The sequence below is a fragment of the Botryllus schlosseri genome, chromosome 5 (assembly GCF_051294905.1).
Source record: "Botryllus schlosseri isolate E-star chromosome 5, Bs_hap1, whole genome shotgun sequence".
Classification (NCBI taxonomy): domain Eukaryota; kingdom Metazoa; phylum Chordata; class Ascidiacea; order Stolidobranchia; family Styelidae; genus Botryllus; species Botryllus schlosseri.
The window spans coordinates 15,144,326-15,165,851 of NC_137240.1; the positions used below are offsets into that span (position 1 = coordinate 15,144,326).

General features: G+C 42.3%; 2 protein-coding genes across 8 annotated transcripts; one reads left to right on the forward strand and one right to left on the reverse strand.

Annotated features, from left to right (window-relative positions):
* Positions 1 to 8,738: 8,738 nt before the first annotated feature.
* On the reverse strand, positions 8,739 to 21,283 carry LOC145439169 (uncharacterized). Of its 7 annotated transcripts, XR_013915108.1 has the most exons (9): positions 21,195 to 21,282; positions 20,315 to 20,365; positions 17,699 to 17,828; positions 15,264 to 15,370; positions 14,333 to 14,414; positions 12,380 to 12,508; positions 10,546 to 10,688; positions 9,819 to 9,875; positions 8,739 to 8,837 (listed from the first exon to the last, which is right to left on the reverse strand). XR_013915108.1 is itself a non-coding variant. In XM_080316660.1 (8 exons), exons 4-7 carry the CDS (start codon positions 15,268 to 15,270, stop codon positions 10,583 to 10,585), a joined length of 324 nt encoding a protein of 107 aa, XP_080172786.1. In that variant the 5' UTR covers positions 15,271 to 15,370; positions 17,699 to 17,828; positions 20,315 to 20,365; positions 21,195 to 21,282; the 3' UTR covers positions 8,739 to 9,875; positions 10,546 to 10,582. The 7 variants fall into 7 exon arrangements, 5 of the variants coding, with proteins under 5 accessions (XP_080172786.1, XP_080172787.1, XP_080172785.1 ...); XR_013915109.1 differs by having other exon boundaries at positions 8,739 to 9,875; positions 12,390 to 12,508; XM_080316660.1 differs by having other exon boundaries at positions 8,739 to 9,875.
* Positions 15,618 to 18,952, forward strand: LOC145439171 (uncharacterized). The gene is made up of 2 exons (XM_080316662.1): positions 15,618 to 16,188; positions 16,240 to 18,952. The coding sequence occupies exons 1-2, from the start codon at positions 15,900 to 15,902 to the stop codon at positions 16,305 to 16,307; spliced, it is 357 nt and encodes a 118-aa protein (XP_080172788.1). The 5' UTR covers positions 15,618 to 15,899; the 3' UTR covers positions 16,308 to 18,952.
* Positions 21,284 to 21,526: the final 243 nt, after the last annotated feature.

Below are 21,526 nucleotides of genomic sequence, written 5' to 3' on the forward strand. Positions count from 1 at the left end.
ATGGAAAAGCGGTCGGTGTTTGAATATATTTGATTCGTATTGGTTCTGTAGTATTGTATGCGTATAGAGCTTTGAATGACTAATTATTCAAACATTCAGGATTTGTTTCAGCCCAATATCTCGTTTCAGTATATTGATATTCTTTAACGAAATTTCAGTGGCGGCTCGTGACAATATCGGGTGGTGGGGCAAGGGCTGCGAGCGACTTTTATCAACATGACGTCACAATGGCGTTTTCCAACGTAAAAAAGTAACTTTATGATGGTCACATGAATTTCCCGACAACAGTGATTTTAACGTAGGTGCCGCGAGAGGTTTGCCGGTGAGCCGTGACTTGAAGTGTGGTAACAAATGTTTTATTCATTTATTTTTAATCAAAGGATTATTTTACAAAATGTACGTGAACTAAGAATCGTCCCTATGCCACGAATCAAGTATCAGGTCATCCTTAGTAGCATGCGTTTTGATTTCATGGTAGAGTTATAGATTACGCAAATCGATAGACCCTAAAATCCGACCGTCACCCCAAATTCGAAATCCGGATCCAGTCCGGCCAGATAAAAAAACATTGAAATCCTGCTTCTGCTCCTGAACCGGACTGTGGCCATCTCTGGTTACGACCAGGTGATAATAGGCAACCAAAGCGGAGGCACCCGGCGTACGATTGGATCAATAGACTGGACAACTTCTAGACCTCTCATTTTCGCTCTAAAGGCAACTGCGTAAACTACGTACGGAATAAAGATTCAATACGATTCATGTTCGCACTTGACTTGACCTGACTAATTCCAATGACTAGAACTCGAGAGATTGCGTAAGCCTAACTGGAAAGGTCAACGAGTTCGGACACATACGCAATTGTTATCTCATAGATTGGGCCTGTCATATTGAATCCAGAACATCAATTTGAATGGTCTTTGAAGTACTAAGGACAGCAGCCTCGGAACTTCGGTCTCGGAACAACGTAGGACATTTTGGCCTTGAAACTGGAGACTGTGACACAACACATACGGCTCACTGTCTATAAGTCTGCTGCGAAATCGCCGTTGGAAAATATATTAATATATAAATACATGAATAAAAGCCGTAACTTAGTATACTGTTACAAGAAATCATCGAGAAGTAGCATACGTAATCTCATAACCCATTCCGGTATGGTACACTGTCAAAATCAATGCAAACAGACGAACACCGAACTTTGAGTAAAATAGATCGAGGAATAGGCTGATCGAATGATCAGCTGTTAGCCGACATCGAAAATGAAATAGCTATCGCAATTGACAGGGGATTGTAAGCAAATGGTTTGAAGGCCACAATTTCACAGTGAAATGGACATTGGCGAACATAAAATTATGCGAATACTTGAATGCAAACCGAGAATCTTGGTTAGCTGTTTCATGCGATCATCGAGATATACCATTGGAAATATCATCACCGATCTCGTTATGGAACGCAGACTATAGATTAGCACAGACCGACACCGGCTTTTGCGTGAGATCCGCAATGACGTAGGTAGGCTAAGTATCAGATCAGCGCGCATCTCTACCATATTCGACCTCGAAAACGAAATAACTGCCTCAATCATTGAGCGTCAACTTTAAGACTTGGCACCGCGTTCGATACTAAAATCAAGACATACCGTGTGAAAGCTCATGACAGATCTAGGTATGGAACATCGTTAAAATCAATAGAGACCAATAACGGCTTTTGCGTAAATTTGTTGGCGATAAATGAAGAGTCAGCTCTTACTCGACTTTGGAAACGAAATTACCACCCACATAGTTCAGTGACAAACTTAAAACTTGTTACATCGGTCGATACTAACACTTACCGTGCCAAATGTCATGACCGATCTCGGTATAGAACATCGTCAAAATCAATGGAGACCAATACCGGCTTTTGAGTAAAATCCGTTTGCTGTACTATGTACATGATAGATCAGCACACACTGAACTTCGGAAACGGAATTACTACCATTATCTTTAAGTAGCAAGCCTAAAACTTGGAGCAGTGTTAAATACTACCTTCACGACATATCATACCAAGTTTCAAGAATTATCATGGTGCGAAACACCGTCAAAATCGACCTATACCAGCAAAGGTCGACTCAACGCATATTACGGTAACCGAGTTCAGATATAGATAGATACGATTGTTACATCACACCTTAGGGGCGAGTAGGCATATTTGCCCCGGTTGCTCGGCCATTTTACGAATAGGAGAGAGTAAATCACCGTTTCTTTATTGTGCGCGGCTTTGAGAGAATAGAGAGTGAAAGCTTGTTATGAGCGCTACCGGGGCAAGCCCCGGCTAGGCATTCACACAGCGAAAACACAGAAGAGAATTCGATTTTCGCAGAGACTTCGCTATGTATGGGCGTTTGCAAGCGAAAGCACAAGAAGAACGCGGGTTTCGCTGTGATCTCGGTATATATTGATTGCTGTGCGTCTATAAATGGTTAAATTGTTATTGAACAGAATTTTAGGTGGGGCAATGCCCCAGTTGCCCTATAGGACGAGCCGCCACTGCGAAATTTATTGTTCACGCCATTTTAAGATTTGAGCAATAGGGAGTGTTGTGAACCTTACCTAATTCCCTGAACTGAAACCTGATAATACCTTTGTGAGTCGTATAATTTGTCGTGTGAACGTAGATAACGAAATATGAAATCGTACGACGTTGGGTTCATTTCGAGATATACGTGTGTAATACCACGTAGAGACATTGATGTATACATTCATGATTATTAGCTGGTTCGGAAGTTGATATACATACATTCATGATTATTAGCTGGTTCGGAAGTCGATAGACATTCATAAATATTTCGCTGATTGAGAAAGATATATTGCATTTTGAACTGTACGTGACATTCAATAAAGTTACAAGTCGGGGAGACGGAAACAAAATATATTCGTCAGTGTGATCCATCGAATACGTGTGCAATAGACAGGCTTCGTGGTACTTCAGCCAACAAGGTCGTACGGCGTGTACGCCGGTCCGTCGAACGAAAGAAGAAACACGCAGCGAATTGTAAATGCAACCTTTCTGGAGTCAGATATACAATTATACAACTACAAACATTCGCTCTGCGTTAAATATTCTGTGTAATTCGACATGTCGAAGATAGTACGTTTATCTGGTGGTAGTGGTAGCCTTTGCTGTGCCTATATGGGTGTAGTAAAAGGCGGAAGAAGATATCCAGTGAGTCGTATGCAAGAAGTAATAGTAACGGCAGTAGTGATGAAGAGTCGATAGTAAAGCGTCGATACCCCAGAAATTTTCACCGGTAAGTGAATAACAGAATAAGCATATCAGCCAGACATGCCCAGATCAGTCACAGTTGTAATGAACAGGTCATGGTAAAGTGATAGCAGAACATTTCGTTGCAGCTATATGAATGAAATGACCAGACCAGACTATAAGCAGAAATCCGTGTCACCATATCTTCTATGTAATGTTCATCATCAATATCTGTAATAATGTCCATCTCACTGTTCGTATTTTGTCCATGATCGAGTACAAGCAGTTCGGCCAATAATCAGTTTAGTATTCAATTCTTGCTTATGCTATGTAGGCAAGAGTAGGAATACAAGGAAAAGATTCAATTAATGGCCTATGGGTTTTCATCAGCATAGTTAAAACAGGATATCTTTTTCAGATGCTAAACAAATACTGTGGAATTTGCAAATTCCATATATAGTCGAGTTCATCGATATAGTCCTTATAGCTCTGTGCAAAACTGTCAATTTATTCATTCAAAAATATTTTTTAAGGTTTACCTTTGAACTGCTTTAGCTTTAGAAGGCTGCGTCAATCTTGAATACAATAGCCTATGGAGTGAAAAGAGGCAGATGTATACTTTTATCAGACAAGTTATTTTATGTCTCTTCTGCTTTTATCATAGCTCGTAACAAAGAATTGACTATTTAGTGTGATTTGCTTCATACAATGCTCCGTATAATGCAGGTTTCCTACTAATGAATCGCTGAAAGGAAGATGGTTAGAAAAAACTGGGTTCCATCAAGATCGTCAGTTATCTGCTCCGATCATTTTCCGGAAAGTGACATTTACCATGTGGGCCAGTTGATACGTTTGAGAGAGAATGCGGTGCCAACGAGATTTCTGAACTTTCCGAAATATATGAGGTCAAAGGTACAGTAGACATTTATAAATTTACTTCTAAAGTTAAGTTTATATTAGTATACCCTTACCCAGTGGCGGCTCGTCCTATAGGGCAACTGGGGCATTGCCCCACCTAAAATTCTGTTCAATAACAGTTCTTTACCATTTATAGACGCACAGCAATCTATATATACCGAAATCACAGCAAAAATCGTATTCTTCTTGTCCTTTCGCTTGTAAATGCCCATATATATAGCGAAGTCTCTGCGAAAATCGAATTCTCTTCGTGTTTTCGCTTTGCAAATGCCTAGCCGGGGCATGCCCCGGTAGCGCTCATAACAAGCTTTCACTGTCTATTCTCTCAAAGCTGCGCACAATAAAGAAACAGTGATTTACTCTCTCCTATTCATAAAATGACCGAGCAACCGGGGCAACATAGCCTACTCGCCCTTAAGGTGTGATGTAACAATCGTATCTACATCTGAACTCGGTTACCGTCATATGCGTTTAGTCGACCTTTGCTGGTATAGGTCGATTTTGATGGTGTTTCACACCATGATAATTCTTGAAACTTGGTATGTCATGTCGTGATGGTGGTATTTAACATTGTCGCAAGTTTCAGGGTTTCTACTTAAAGTTTAGGGTAGTAATTCCGTTTCCGAAGTTGAGTGTGTGCTGATTCGTCATGTATCGCAAACAGATTTTACTCAAAAGCCGGTATTGGTATCCATTGATTTTGACGATGTTCCATACCGAGATCGGTCATGACATTTGGTACGGTAAGTCTTAATGTTAGTATTCAACGCGGTACCAAGTTTCAAGTTTGTCACTGTACTGCAGTGGTTCTTAACCTTGCCCCCAGCGCCCCCCAGGGGGCGCTGGCGATGTTGAAGGGGGGCGGAAACGCTCAGGGGGCGATATGGGGGGCGCTGGGCTCAGGGGGGCGGTATGGGGGGCGCTGGAGAAAAATGGCTTCGCAGTAGATGATGTGGTGATAGGACATATCCTTAATGAGTATTCAGAGCAAATTAACACCGAAAACTTCGTTACATATAGCCTTCAAAATACATATAGGTTTAATTGTCCATGGGCGCCTAAATGACTGACACCGAATGTTCCTGTCTTGGAAATCTGAACCCCAGAAGACGAATTCCATCTGGCAGGGAAAAATTATATGTCAGTTAAAAAATACCAATCTGAAATCGTGTGCGTCTTTTAGTTTAGTACGATTGGGCGACAAGCTATATTCCTGTTGGGCGATATCCCCGTTGAGCGATTCTATATTTTTTGATATTGCAGACAGGGGGTCACGAAATAACATCATGCAACGAGGTCATACCAACGGGTTCGCCTGCCCGAATATGTTTAATTATTGGTAACGGGCCCTACAGTTTCCAAGAAACCTCACAATGTTCGCTTTAAGTTTTGATGAGTCTGCGCACACTCAACAACTCACTGCGCTGACCCTTGGACAACAGTGCGTAACGACTAAAAAAACTCCGGATTTGTTGTGCGCAACGTAGATTTTTTGTGCGCAGAGACCGTGTCAGCACTGCGCACGTGCGCAGCTTAGAGGGAACTTTGCACCTAACTCAGCTTTACCGGTAAATGTGTTTACGTGAGCAGAGAGAGGATAAAAATTGATCTCAATTTACATGCAATTCCCGATGATATTGACCAATTCAATCATTAATTAGTGAAATTTTTCGCACTTCGCGCGACTAGGCGAGAATAGCTCCCTCAGTAAATGTACACCCAATGTAGATACCTAATATAGGCTATCAGCAAATAGCGGACAGCCTAATAGGGGTCTGGGAGCGAAGTCCCCTGGAAGTTTGGTTTATCACGCGATGGGGGCCCAGGACCAACGTTTTATGTTTGGGGAGGGGGGCTGACAAAGTGCTGTTACGGCCCTGGTAACGAATAATTGTACCTGCGGGAACGCCCGAATATGTTTAATTATTAATTACGTGCCCCTTATTTTCCTATACAACAGCTCACTCAGTGCTACTGGTAAATCTGATTACGTGGGCTGAGAGGATAAAAAGTTTATAGCGACTTATAAATGTAATTACCATGCATTATAGCAAATTTTGGTACCTAGGGCGACCAGGCCACACAAACTTTGCTGACCATCAAAATCACGATATGGGGTTCGTGGGGGCGAAGCCCTCAGAAGTTCGGTTTATCACGCTATGGGTGCGCAAGGCAATCGTTTTTAGGGGGGTTGACGAAGTGCTGTTACGGCCCTCCCTCTTACTCATTGTCTTTATTACATTCCTTACAATATGAAGTTGAGGGGGGGCGCTGGAGCACGATAATTTTTGAAAGGGGGCGCTGGACGAAAAAAGGTTAAGAACCACTGCTGTACTGTGTTAGTGGTAATTTCGTTTCCTAAATCGAGTGAGAGCTGACTCGTCATTTATCGCAAACATATTTTACGCAAAGCCGGTATTGGTCTCCATTGATTTTAACGATGCTCCTTACCTAGATCCGTCATGAGCTTTTGCATGGTATGTCTTGATTTTAGTATCGAACGCTGTGCCAAGTCTTACGGTTGGCACTCAATGATTAGGGCAGCAATTTCGTTATCAAGGTCGAGATGTTAAAGATGTGCGCTGATCTGACACTTAGCCTACCTAACGCATTGCGGATTTCACGCAAAAGTCGGCGTATCTGTGTTAACGCTAACTGTGTTCCATACTGATATAAGTGATGAGATGATGATATCATGAAACAGTTTACTAGCATCCTCGGTTTGCATTCAAATATTTACTTTTATTTTATATTCTCCAATGTCAATTTTGACCGTGAAATTGTGGCCTTCAGGCCATTTGCTTACAATTACAACCCCTGTCAAGCGCGATAGCTGTTTCGTTTTCGATGGCGGCTAACAGCTGATCGCTTGATCAATGATCAGCCTATTCCTCAGTAAATTTTACGCAAAATTCGGTGTTGGTCTGTTTGTATTAATTTTGACAGTGTACCATACCGAAAACGGTCATGAGGCTACTTCTCGTTGATTTCATGTAACAGTGTACCAAGTTTTCGGCTTTCATCCATGTATTTATTCGGTAATATATTTTCCAAAGGCGATTTTGCAGCAGACATATAGACCGTAAGCCGTATGTGTCGTGTGACAGTCTCCAGCACCAAGGCCAAAACATCTCCTATGCTGTATCGGGACCGAATTTCCGAGGCTGCTATCCGTAGTTCTTCAGAATTATGTTTTGGATTCAATATGACATTGTCCAATCTATGAGATAACAATTGCGTATGTGTCCGAACTCGTTGACCTTTCCAGCTAGGCTTACGCAATCTCTCGAGTTATAGTCATTTCCATTTCTGCAGATAATTAGTCAAGTCAGGTATAGTGCGAACATGAGCCGTGTGAAATCTTTGTTCCGTACGCCGTTTACGCAGTTACCACACTTCAAGTCACAGCTCACCGGCAGACCTCTCGCGGCACATACGTTAAATCACTGTTGTCGGGAAGTTCGTGTTACCGTAGTTCGTACCACTAAGTTACTTGTTTACGTTGGAAAACTCCATTGTGACGTCATCTTGATAAAAAGTCGCTTGCAGCCCTTGCCCCACCACCCGATATTGTCACGAGCCGCCACTGCCCTTACCCTAGCCTCTGTTGATGTGAAATTCGTGAATTTCAGGCTTCCAACAAACGGCAAGCGAGACCAGCAACACTTCAAGATAAGAAACGTTATTGTAAAGCACAAACCGGTGAAGCAGTTCTCCACGACCATAGTTACTGTGCACGTAAGTAGTGATATGATCTGGGTTATACGCCGGCCAATCCCAGAAGGCCACGTCGCCTTAATTGTCACGCCTACATTGCCACATCATCCGCCCATTGCCGCACCTATAGGACGCCCCTTGCCACATCATCCTCTCATTGCCACATCATCTGCTACGTCATCAGCCGCGGCCATTGCCACATCATTCGCCTATATAACGCTCATTGCCACATAATCATGATTATGTGTACTAAGCTGTTTTTTGAGAATAAGAATTCTCGCTACACTAATCGTTGAACTAGATTTCATAACGTCATCACAGAGGAATCAGCCAACTATCTTGCTCTAGGTTGTAGGCTCGATCCCTGTAGTCACCGCATTTCATACGACCCTTTTCATATCTTCTAACATTTTAGTCAGTCTCATTGAAATAGCATTGTATAGTGTACGAGTTCATTTTATTTCGAAAAAAGAGCATATCAATGATATCGTTGATCGTTATTGCGTCGATTCGCGTGCTGAAATCCTCCAGATCGGTTGGTGTTTCGAGGTACACCGCTTTGCTGCCACCCAACGCTGCGATCCGAGTTCTTGCGTTCGATCTGACCGTTTTGTTTGATGTAGCGATCACTGGCTTGTAGTATATACGATACGAGCGGAAGGTCGGGATTAGGAACAACTACGCTGGGCGAATAGATGACGAATTCGTCAGCTGGATTCAGAGGTTGATAATGCTCGATCCCATCGCGAGTATACGTAACGACCAGACCTCCTTCATGCTTCAGAGTGGCTCGATATTTCTGAATGGTCCCGTTAGTGGAATGTACAAAGAGTTGATCCGAGGTCAATTCTGCTCCATTCGAAGCTTCGATACGTAATTTTGTGATGTCATTAAAAAGATACAAGTCTTTTCTATAGGGCCCCTGGGCCAGAATAGTATCTCCACGGATTGCTAGACTCATTCTTTGAAAAGAAATATCAAACATAAGTACAACAGTCATCACGCAATTCCACCTCGCCATCAAATTTAGTCGAGCCTCTTCTTATATTAGGTGTCGCATAACAGACATTACGAATATATTGCAACCCCTTGCGCTTTATGAGAAAAGGACACGTAGGATAAAACTTTGCATGCTCGAGCCAGGGGTCATCGCACGGCAACCAATTTTGAAACAGCCCACCACACGAGAAACACTTTAAATGATCCTTATAGCCCAAATAGAACAATCCGCAGTCTGCGAGCTCGGCTCCAGAGGTATTGATATTATCCGGCCACCGCATAAATGTGCTTAGTCTACGAGCATAGCGTACCATGTTATAGAAAACGGGATCATTCAACGGGGAGACAGTTACATCTCTATGCTTCGCATAGCATTCATAAATCTTTTCTCCTCTGTTATTTATCATAGCTTGGTACTGTTCAATGGGACCCATCCGAGTTTCATCTTCGCTTATATCTATGCTACTTGTGGTACCGATGCAAGCGCAGTTGAATGCAGCATAATTTGTAGGATCCACACTACGCTTAGGTAGCGAATCGCTTTGATTAATGTTCGACATTGCTATCTGAATTGATATACTCTCATGATCAGTATGCTTTATATAGATATTGAGCTATGCACCATCGAAAAATGTGCTTGGTACCGATCGAATGATAGGCCCCGAGGTCGTATCATGGAAATTAGAACGTCGACTGCCCACAGAAAAAGACACGTACCTCATATCCGTTCCTGGTACGTATTATCATTAATTAGAATGCTAGTAAGAATGCCACGAGTACAATCACGCGCTCTCCGCGTGCAAAGCGCATGTAGTTCACTATATAAGAGAGGCTCGAATACGAACTAAACTATACTGCAAAAAGGATGTCGACAATGGAGAAAGCAAGCGACGTAGTTAGCGAATCAACAACTATGATTCCTGATAATCAAGCAGATACATTACCGATTGGTGATTTCGATTCCGATGTCGATGCAGAATTGATCGAAGTTACGATTGCAGCTGAGAAGAGTAAAGAGGCGGAAGCTAGTGATGATGACGTAACAATTATTGATGAGGCAGTGGCGCAATCTGATGAGGCTCCCTCAGCTGACGTGATGACACCAATCAATATCGGTATACCACGACCGGAGCCAGTCGGACCTAAATCTAAGCGCAGACTCGACTTCGATAAGAGCATACTACCAGTTGGTGTTCAATTTATGCCTCCACAGAGTACTGATAACTCGACAGCTGTGACCAGTGCTCAAAGCCCGCCTCACTCACCGATCATCGCCCCATGGAGAGTTTATTCGTCCCCTTTTCGCAATAAGCGACGTCGTATCGCTAATAACGTATTGGACGAGGAAAAGTTTGATGGTCTGATTTATAATTTGGATTACCCTCTACTTACGATTGATGATGGTGTATTATTTTTCCGTTCTCTTGAGCAGAATATCGAGGAGGTGTTGTTCGTTGATCGAAAACGGAGCCCTAATTTTCTCCGTGCTGTGTTCATTATCACTCTAATGGAGGGCCATATGCATAGGAAATATTTTGCGCCTCACTTCTTTATAGAAGGCAAAAATCAAACAGGGAAAGAAGTGTTGATCGATTTGTTGCTCTCTGATGATATCGCCAACTTCCTAGATCCTTTTCATTCGAATCTAGAGGCATTCAAATTTCACAGTACCGAGAAATCTATTTCAGTGATGCGCAATTGCGGGTCTCTATTTTTCGATAACAAGATGTTGCAGGAAGCCATTATGTACGTTCATCGCGGTCCTTTGCAGTCTGCTTACGGACAAGTAAAGCCGTCGTCGTTTTGGCTCGTATCTTGAAATTCAGAATGGCAGTGATGTTATGTTACGCAATTTGGGAGGGATGTTTCAGTCTAGCACAGTCATTATTCGCTTTGGTAATCAGTGTTATCCTTGCTACTTGCCTGAGATGAATAAGCATGCTCGCCGTAAAATCATACATGATATATTTGGTCGTACATTCATACCGTCAGATTCCGAATTTGAGAGTGATCCCTCTTATGTTGAAAACGATGTGCATGCACGTGAATTTTATGCGAAATTCGATGAGCTCAAACGGCAGTACAATGACTGGTATATTTGATTTGTTTTCTCAGATTAATATGGAACCTTATAATTGTGGTAAAGATCTAAATATGTTGTTACAACAATATGGTTCGGGAGATACAAGACGTACGCGAGATGCTACGACCGCTACCTTTGAAGGTTTTGTTGACGACGATATCAAGAGAGTTGCTACTTGGCGAAAAATGGTCTCACTGGAAGGATATGCGGAATGGCAAAAAGATTTTCTCGTTATAGCAAAAAATGTGCTCAAAGATATCGATAAATTCGCTCCCAACGCTGATGAACTGCGTAACTTAGAAAATATCAAATTCCTGTTCCTTTATGAAGCTTTCAAGTGTAAATTGCGACTGAAATACGGAATAAATTTATGAATGTGTATTTTTGCAGAATATAGTTAAAAATATATGGCTCGTCGAAGACGCTACGAGGAAGATGCTAGCTTCATCATCGATGAATCGCTCGGTTTTAATATCGACGCAACAGAGGTTTTGCAATCGCACTCCAACTCGATTATCGATTCCGAGTGGGTTAACAGCAGAAGGGTTGCAAGAGGTGCGAGAGAGGTGATCAATGTACGTCTGGTCGCAAGAGGTATGAATGATATTCATGCGCGCATGTCATCGATATACCCGAGAAGATTGCGACAATTCAAAGCTAACTATGCATATGGATTCCTGCTGTTTAATCGAGAGACAGAAAGACATAGCTATTTTCATCCGCAATCGACCCACGCGGTTTTGAATATACCGAGAGTTATACTTTCACGGGAGGACTTTGATCGTTTCATCAATGAAATCGATCTATCAGCTGCTTACGAACAAGCGAGACAAGCCAGACCAGACACTAAGTTTTATTGCGTTGCTATATTACATATTCAATTTTTCTTGTATGAAATGCCCCGAGTTTTACTGGGCTGCCCTAGTGCATCGATATCGAGCGAGGCAACAAAATGTCGTCATATTATGACGTTTGTTCGAAATAGACAAGGTGAACCGATTAACGATTCGCTATGCCTCTTCCGTTGCTTATCCCATTTCATCAAGAAAAAACGAGACGAGAAGCACGTCGCACAATTGGCGTCTCAATTCCGTGAACGATTCCGTATCCCTATTGATGATGGTATACCACTCGATGAATTAAGCAAAGTCGAGGAATGTTTTCACGTAAAGATACTTGTTTATGAAAAACGTGATCATCAAGCATTTATATTGCGGCAGTCCGAAGCGGATGGCCCAGTGGTTCATATACACAAGGAACGTGATCATTCTTGCCTGATCACGAATATCGAACTTTATTCCCAAACATTCTTTTGTGAATCGTGCAAGTCTTTCTTTAAGACTAAGGATAATTTGACGAAGCATGTCAAACGCGAATGCAAAACGTCCCAGACACGGAAATATGCTAGCGGCGTATATCGACCTAAACCCACCGTATTCGAGCAATTGGAATCCGAAGGCATCTTCGTTGAGAACCAAAAGAGGTTCTTCCCCTACCGTATGTGTTTTGACTTTGAATCCATGCTCGTGAAGGATGAGCTCAGAGCTAATTCTGCAAAAGTAGAATACGTTAATAGGCACGTCCCCGTCTCAGTTTCCTTATCGAATAACGTCACGAATGAAACTAAAACTTTCATATCCGATGGTTGCCCGCAGACGTTGATCGATGAAATGATCGGGGAAATTTATCGCGTACAGGAACTCGCCTCAGTCGAAATGCGAGAATCTTTCGCTAATGAAATAATCGAACTTGAGAATTTGATTGAAGAACGGAAATTGATCGATCCTACTAATAGAAGATCCTATTTGGATTATATCTCGCTTCGACTCCATACGTGGCTCGATCAGATACCCATAATCGGTTTCAATTCTTCGCGCTACGATCTGAATTTATGCAAGAAATATCTAATCAAATCCTTGCACAAGGAAAGCGGATTCTTCGTTTTGAAAATCAACAGCGCCTATTTGACAATCGCAACGCACGGATTAAAATTTCTGGATATTTCGCTATTCCTGAGTCCGGGTTATAGTTTGGACGCCTACATGAAGCTATACGGGGATGGGATGAACGCAAAATTTTATTTCCCCTACGAATATCTTGATAGCATCGAACGCCTCGATGAAACGTCGCTACCGAGCCATGAATCGTTTTACAACGCGCATCGCAATTCGAATATAACGGAAGAGAAATACGCAGAATGCGTCGCTGTATGGGAACGCGAGGGTTTGACCACATTCCGTGATTTTCTCCGATATTACAACGAAGGTGACGTCATTGGCTTCCTGACCGCGCTGAATAACAATTCCGAATTTTACAAAACGCTTGGCATCGATATGTTCAAGGGTAACGTGAGCCTTCCGAATATAGCGAGTAGACTGATGTTTCGTGATTGCTATGATATCACTCTTCTGAATAAGGCCAATGCTGACCTTCACGAAACGATTCTGAACAACTTGGTAGGAGGTTTGTCACAGATTACGTCACGGTACGCTATGGCAGATGAAACGAAAATACGCAGTCTTCGCTACGGTGACAGTGCTAAAACCGTCAAGAAAGTAGTAGGATATGACGCAAATGCCCTCTATTTGCAATGCATAAATCAAAATATGCCAACGGATAACCCTATAAGGTGGATTTATGATGAGGAAAAGCAAAAATTCCATAAACAGCGCGTTTGGCCTACTCATGCGGAGCGCGAATGGTTGGAATACGAAAGTCACGTGCGTGACATCAAAATTCAGCACGCGTGGAACGGTAGTCAAGTGAGAATCGGAAATAAACGCCTATTTGTCGACGGGAACGCTGGTAAACTCATCTTTCAGTACGATGGGTGCTATTACCACGCTTGTAGGAGCTGCTTCCCTGATAAAGAGAACACCGAGAGGCGTGAACTCACCAAACAAAACACGGAATATTTGGAAAAATTGGGATATACCGTTATCCGAATGAAGGAGTGCGTTTGGATGAATATGAAACGAGACCCTGAAATTGCGCAATTTGTCTCAAAGTTCGAGCGTAAAGTCACGAAAGCTTATTATCTCACCGAGGCGCAGTTGCTCAAGCGCACGCTAGACGGGTCGTTTTTCGGTGCAATCGAGTGTGACATTCATTGTCCCGACCATTTAAAATCGAAATTCGAAGAGTTACCTCCTTTTTTCAAACATATGGAAGTAAACGAGTGCGATATCGGTGAACATATGCGTGAATACGCCAAGGAAAACAATATTAAGTTTCCAAAAAAATTTCTGGGCTCTAGTTATTTCACGAAAAAACAGTTGTTTAATACGGATTTGCTTCAATGGTACTTGAAAAGCGGCATGATCGTGACTCGCGTATTCCAAGCTGTCGAATATGAACCAAAACAAGTTTTCACACCCTTCGTTGAGCGGGTATCCTCTGAGCGTCGCAAAGGCGATGTCCTCCCCAAAGATCCGGCCCGTGAAATGGAAGCGTTGACCTGGAAGACGATTGGAAATAGTGCTTTTGGGCGCACTATTCAAAACCCTAATAAATATAGGGAACACGAATACGTTACGTTGGAAGAATTACCGTCGCGCGTTGAAAAAAAATTTTTTGTTGATGCTGTTGAAATTGATAAGAGCGATGAAGGCTTGCTCGAAGTGTCTACGCGACCGCTAAACATTTGTCACGAAAACCCAATCATTGTGGGCTTCTTTATATTCTGCTGTGCCAAGCTGAGAATGCTCCAGTTCCTATATGACTGTCTGCATGTGTATTTGGACGATAGCGATTGGGCTTTCCTCGAAACAGATACTGATTCGGCGTATATAAGCTTAAGCTCCGATACGATCTATTCTCTCATCAAGCCTTCCATGAAAAAACAATTTTTTGAAAATCACGACAAATGGTTCGTGTCTCGCGCATGTGCAGAGCATAAATTTGATTTTGAACGAGATCCCGTTGGTTTTAAAACTGATAAAGCTTGCTGCATTGAGGTTCGCAATTACTCGAAACGTATACCTGGTTTATTCAAAGAAGAATGGGTCGGTGACGGGTTTATAGGCTTAAATTCCAAGACCTATTATTGCAAAGGCGACACCGATAAGTACAGCTCGAAAGGGCTTCAAAAAACGGCCAACAAAACCTTCAAAGATTTCAAAGGCATTCTTCAAAATAGATCGATCACGGGTGGCGTCAATAGTGGTTTTCGTTGCTATGGCAGCGATATATTTACGTATAAGCAATATCGAAGTGCTTTGAGTTATGGTTATTATAAAAGGATTGTGCTTAATGATGGAATTCATACATTGCCTTTATCTCTGTAATAAATGGATCGAATACGTACATTGCATGCTCCGTTTCGGATGATCGTAGCTGGTCCGAGCAGTAGCGGGAAGAGTTATTTTACTTATGAGTTGGTGAAGAACGCAGAGAAGATGATTAGACCGGCTCCTGAAAAAATTGTATGGCTGTATAATAATTATCAGGCGTTGTACGATAAAATGAAAGGGGTAGAATTTTCGCAAGGGCTCTCCGAGCTCAAAAAGTTACAGAAAGGAAATAGGCACGTTCTCTTGGTGATCGACGACATGATGACGGAAGCGAAAGAGGCCAGAGATCTATTCACTCGATACAGCCATCACGCAAAGATTAGTGTCGTGTTCATTTGTCAAAATTTATTCTATAGGGGCCAAGGCTTTCGGGATATGACCCTGAGCGCGAGCTATATCGTGATATTTAAAAATCCCCGTGATGCGAGTCAAATCAGTTTTCTTTCGCGTCAAATGTTCCCGGATAAAGCCGGATTCCTTACGGAGGCTTATAAAAAGGCAACTCGAAAACCGTTCTCGTACATACTGGTCGACGTGACGCAAGAGACAGACGAAAATTATCGTCTTCGCAGCAAAATATTCCCACATCAAAAGTTGACGGTATATCAAGAATAAATAAAGCTCGCGCTGCAGATTTTAGGGCATTCAACATGTCGAAGAGGGGAAGTAACATATCTCGAAAACGATTGAGCGACTATCACGTTAAATTAAAACTTTTGAAAAACGCTAAAGGGAAACAGCGAAAAGAACTTTTATCGAACAATCAATTTTTAAGTTGCGTTTGCCAGTGCGTTCATAACTTGGCTTCGGGGACAGTACGTATCTCCCCGTCTAGAAAGTTGAGGCTTGGAAAACACAAATCCGATATCAGACAATTGCTGGCGCAAAAAACTCGCAGAGGTCAACGGAGGGTGCTACAAAAGGGTGGATTCCTCTCAGGTATAAAAATTATGATAAAATAGCAACTTTTTTCTAATCAGTCTCTTTTAGCTATATTAGGCGCTGCAATCCCCGTCATCGGGAGTCTGTTGGGTAAACTTTTCGGGAAGAATGCGTGAACTACAATTCCCCGCATTTCGAAGCAAGGACGAATGGGAAAAGAAATTTGATAAACATATATCGAAAATTAAAAGTTCTCCATTGAATGCTTCCGAGAAACTAGCTCTGTATAGGCATGGTATTGCTCAACTGACAAACTTGAGAAAAGACGTAGACGCAGCGACCGCCCGCCCTCCCGCCGCACACACGGGGCTCGCGAGCCCCGTAGCGAAAGAAAAGCGCCCGCAAAAGAAACGCCCGCGCCGGATTCCACAACCTTCGTTTCCCTGGCTTTATAAGAGACAGCGTAAGCCTAATCCCCGTATATACGGGAAAGAATGGGAGACGTAGACTATTTTGATCCGAAACAGCCCAAATCGTATAGGGGCGCCTATTTGCAAAAGGAAAAAGAATGGCTTAAAGGACAAGATACTTATACTTTTCATTTTCCGTTACGTAAGAAATTTAGGCGTGAACGTGTAGTGGTCTCTGGTATCAATGCTCAGTTTCAGAGCGATTTGATGGATCTGCAATCTATTTCAAAGTACAATAGCGGTTTTCGTTATGTGGTGGTCGTGATTGATATTTTTAGCAAATACCTTTGGATGATAGCGATTAAAAATAAAACTGCTTCAAGTATGATTTCTGCTTTCAAACGTGTGTTTCGTGAACGCGTACCGTTAGTGTTACAAACCGATCAAGGTAGCGAATATACCAATCGCGCTTTCCAGAACTATCTAAAGGAGAACAAAGTTAGATATTTCTATACGAGGAGCGAATTAAAATCCTCTGTCGTCGAAAGAGTGATTCGTACTATGAAGGCGTTATGTATCGATTTTTCACAAAAAATAACACGAGGAATTACGTGAGCGCTCTCGATGACTTTACTTACTCCTACAACAGGACGTACCATCGTAGCATTGCCATGGCCCCAAACCAAGTGAATTCGTCTAATCAGGAATCGGTTTGGAGAAGACTTTACGGGTTTCAAGAAGCTAAACAACCCGACCTCGCTGTAGGAGTACCCATCCGTATATCGAAAATTCGAAATCTTTTTGAGAAAAGAAGCCTACCCAACTGGCAACGGGAAATTTTCTATATCGCAGACGCCCAAAAGGGAGATCCCCCAATGTATCGCTTACGTGATTACGGTGGTGAAGTCATACAGGGTAGATTTTATAGAGAGGAGCTCCAACGCGTAAAAGAACCGCAAACTTGGCGTGTCGAGAAGATTATAAGAAGGCGTAAACGCGCGGGACGAGAACAGTATTTAGTGCGCTGGTTGGGATATGGAAGTGGATTCGACAGCTGGGTCGATAAGAAGGATATCGTCTAGTCGGAACCTTTATCAGTTTTTGGCGCAACTAGTAATCATACTGGTCATCGTATCGTTCTCTCTCTATAATCTTACCATTTCGAATGGGAACAAAGAGCTTTGGATATCACTGCTCTCCTCTTGCGTTGGTTATATGCTTCCGAATCCCAAGCTCAAAATATGAGCTACGTCACGCTATTTTCGAACGCTTCCATGGATAAATTTCCTGATAATACAACAGCGAGTTATTGCGTTGAATTGGACGTCCCGAAAAACGTGGAAGATGCAGAAGTTTCTCTGGCTGAGATCTCCTTCCCTACGGATTATCAAAAACAGTATAGGATCACGAAGAATAGGTATGGGATCAGATCGCAAAAGAGAACAAGAAAATTTCATTTTAAATTGGGAGAATACGACTCGTTATATGACATGTATAGATCGTTGGAAAGAGACAATCCTGATGCAAAAGTAACATGTTTCCCTGAAAATCATAGTATGTCTATCTCTATACCTCATAACGAGGTAACCGACAAATTGCGACCAGAGACGGACATAGGGCATAGTAGCTTGCTACGCCTCGGAGAATTGTACGGTGCTCTTATGTATAAGGAAACGAAGGAGGAGTTATTGGTGTTTCATTTCCCGAATACTAATTGTACATTGTGGAATTATTTTTTCACCGAGGGTATCATTCATTTGAACTTTCGCATGCGACATGATCCGACTATCGATTTCGTTTATGTTCATTGTAATATCATTGAGCCACAAGAAGATAGCGGTAGGCTCTTACCGTTGTTACGCGTCGTACAGGTAAACGATCGTAAATCATTTTCGAAATATTACACGAAGCCTTTTTATTTCCCTGTTAATATAAATAGGCTAGAACGCGTCGAAATATCGCTACTTGATGAGAAGGGACAGAAAATACCCTTTCGAAGTTCTCCTTCGAGTGTTGTATTGCATTTTCGTAGACGGGGAGTTGCATTATGAAATATATTCATATTACGTCACACGAGTCTGATTTTACTATCGATCTCGCGAAACCGATAGATTCTGGTGAATGGGAGATAGGGCTTGCCGAGTTGTCTTTTAAAAATAATTTTCAGCCCACGTTCGAGCCTTACGACGGCTTATTATGGTACGTGAATGATGCGGAAGGCGATAATAATTTTTATTATTTCCCGGCTGGTGATTATCATGATAAAATTAGTTTGATGAAGCGTATCAATCACGATCAGAAAAAAGCACGATTTATTTGGGTAGATGGTTCTGGTCCGGTCTTGATAGCGGGACCCTACAAGAGTTCCAGCGGTCCGACACTTTTCATGGATAATAGAAACCCCGTTCTCAGAGGAGGCGCTCGTTCGGAGGTAGAGCTAGATGGCGGATTACATAGACGAAGAACGATTCACTTTCAAGGGGAACCTGTGTCCGTGACCAACGTTTTAGTTTATACGGATGTCATCACACCTCAAATTGTAGGTGATACGAGTGCGCCTCTACTTCGCAATATCCGCGTTACGACAGGAATAGATGAATATCAGCATATGCTATTCAAAAAAATATATTTCTTTCCTCTGAATACGGAGCGAGTAAGCCAGATTCGCGTTATGCTTCGTGATGATAAAGGCGAAGCTATAAAGTTTGGGAACGCGCCTCTTCATCTCACACTTGCTTTGAGACATCATGAGGAGTCATTATTGCTGTGATCGGGAGGCGTTCAGAAACTATTATCACCAACAGAGCGGTGGTGATATCAATTTTTTTCGGGGTAAAGTGCAGAGAGGTCATGGACTTGGAAACTTATTTCGTTCGTTCGGAAGAAGCGTTATGCCCTTAATTTCGAAAGGTGCAAAATCACTCGGGAAGCGTCTACTACATACCGGTGCGCAAGTAGCCTCTGATGTTCTTAATGGAGAGAATGTCGGTGATAGTCTTAAAATACGCGGCAAAGAAGCCGCTGGGAACGCTCTCGATTCTTTACTGAGAAAAAGAAAAATACCAAGACGGGGCCGTAAGATCACGAAAAAGAGACGTCGCAAAGATATTTTCGATTAAATATATATTACACGGCGATAAGCATCATTTGTTACTTGAGACTTGATAGATGGCGGAGTTAATTCATGTACAGTCCCCAGAGGGGGTACATCCCTCATTGGATTTATTTCACATTCCCGCGACACAGACTAGCGTTGAAAAGAAAAGAATCATCAAGATAGCACCGATTTCGAACAACTCTAGTGTGATAACATTCCGCTTTGAGGGCTCAGAAGACTTTATCGATTTGAGCGAGAGCTATTTCTTATTTCATTCACAATTAAAGAAAGGTGGCGAAGCAATTGGCGCCGACGATGATGTTGGAGTTGTAAATAATATCTTGGATTCCTTGATTTCTCAACTACAAATTAAAGTCGCTAACGAAACTTTGAAACAAGATATAAAAGTACAGTGTTATTCGTCCTATCTGCACAATTTATTCGCTCCGCTTGACGTGCAAAGTACCACACTGAGGGCCTCAGGATGGAGAAAAGATACTTTAGGAGAAATGGATACGATCGGTGGAACTAACGCCTCGGTTAACAAAGGATATTACAACAGGAGTAAAGCCTATAAGGATGATAACGTGGTGGAAATACGTGCAAAAATCCATCACGGACTATGTCTGCAAGACCGCTACATCCTACATGACGTGCCTCTCGAGTTTGAGCTTACCTTGAATCCGAAAAGCTTTTTCATGATGGGAGATGCTACCGGTCAATTCACCTTAACGAAAAAGGAATTACAGTTATGTAGCGTACGAGTCAGCGACGATGTGAAGACAGCGATGATGGTGAATGCCCAGGCGAAATATCCGTATATCGACATGAAATTGATCACCCGAACATTTGCGGCTGCTACGACGCAGATAGATATCGGGAATCTATATAGCGGGACTCTACCTTCTCGCCTAATCATCGGCATGGTAGCTACGAAAGCCTTTCAAGGAGATGTTACGAAAAATCCTTATAATTTCATACACAATAATATGCAACGACTCGAACTGAAACTGAACGGATTTCTGATTCCGGAGGGAGGTTATGAGCTAGATTTCGATAAGGGTCATTACACGGAGCTTTACCATAACCTGATTGAGGGTACGGGTGCAATGGAGAGAAACACAGGACTCCTAACACCTGAAGAGTTCGCTAGTGGTTTCTGTCTACTGGTTTATAATTTGCGCCCTGATGATTTGGATGATTGCTTTGACTTACAAAAGAGTGGTACCTTAAGTTTACGGATCACATTTCCTGCTGGCGGGCTAACAGCGGAAACTACTTTGCTCTGTTTCATGGAATTCCAGAAGCTATTGCAAATCAGTAGCAGTCGTAAAGTGACCGTGCTATGAACGGGGATGAAATAGACCAAATATTGTGGTGCTGCGAGTCAACAAAACATATTTTCCTTGGTACATCAATTATGACGAAGCTCGAAAAATCGGAAGTCACTGGATATGCATTTACGCGGATGAGGATGAGACACATTTTCACGATAGTTTTGGCTTAATGCCACTGAAATACGAGATTGCCTGCTTTATAGAACCAGAAAATTATACCTGCTCTATAAAGCGTCTGCAGCACAAACGTTCCAGAGCGTGCGGTCATCATTGTCTAAGCTTTATCGTCCATAAGGCGCGCGGATGGAGTACGGAACGTTATTTAAATTCCTTTGGTGAAGATCACCGCAAGAATGATTCGATCGTGCGTCGCTTCGTCAAGGAGCTGAAGCAAGAAAATGAAATTGTGTAAATGTATATGCGAATAAAATCAATAGTTTCAAAGTTTGCTTAGTACGTTTAAGGGTGATATTCGCTACGTTCATTATAGCAATCATCTCAATCAGCAGTAGCGACTTGCTTTCGGTTAGGTGATAGTGGCTACATATTAC

Bases quoted from the DNA above. Each gene is read 5' to 3' on its own strand.
- LOC145439171 (XM_080316662.1), top strand. From the start codon at position 15,900: ATGTCGAAGAGGGGAAGTAACATATCTCGAAAACGATTGAGCGACTAT. The intron at 16,189-16,239 runs GTATAAAAATTA...AGTCTCTTTTAG, and splicing joins AAAGGGTGGATTCCTCTCAG to CTATATTAGGCGCTGCAATC.
- LOC145439169 (XM_080316658.1), bottom strand. The intron at 12,509-14,332 runs GTGTGAAAACTT...CTACTTTTGCAG, and splicing joins GGATACCCGCTCAACGAAGG to AATTAGCTCTGAGCTCATCC.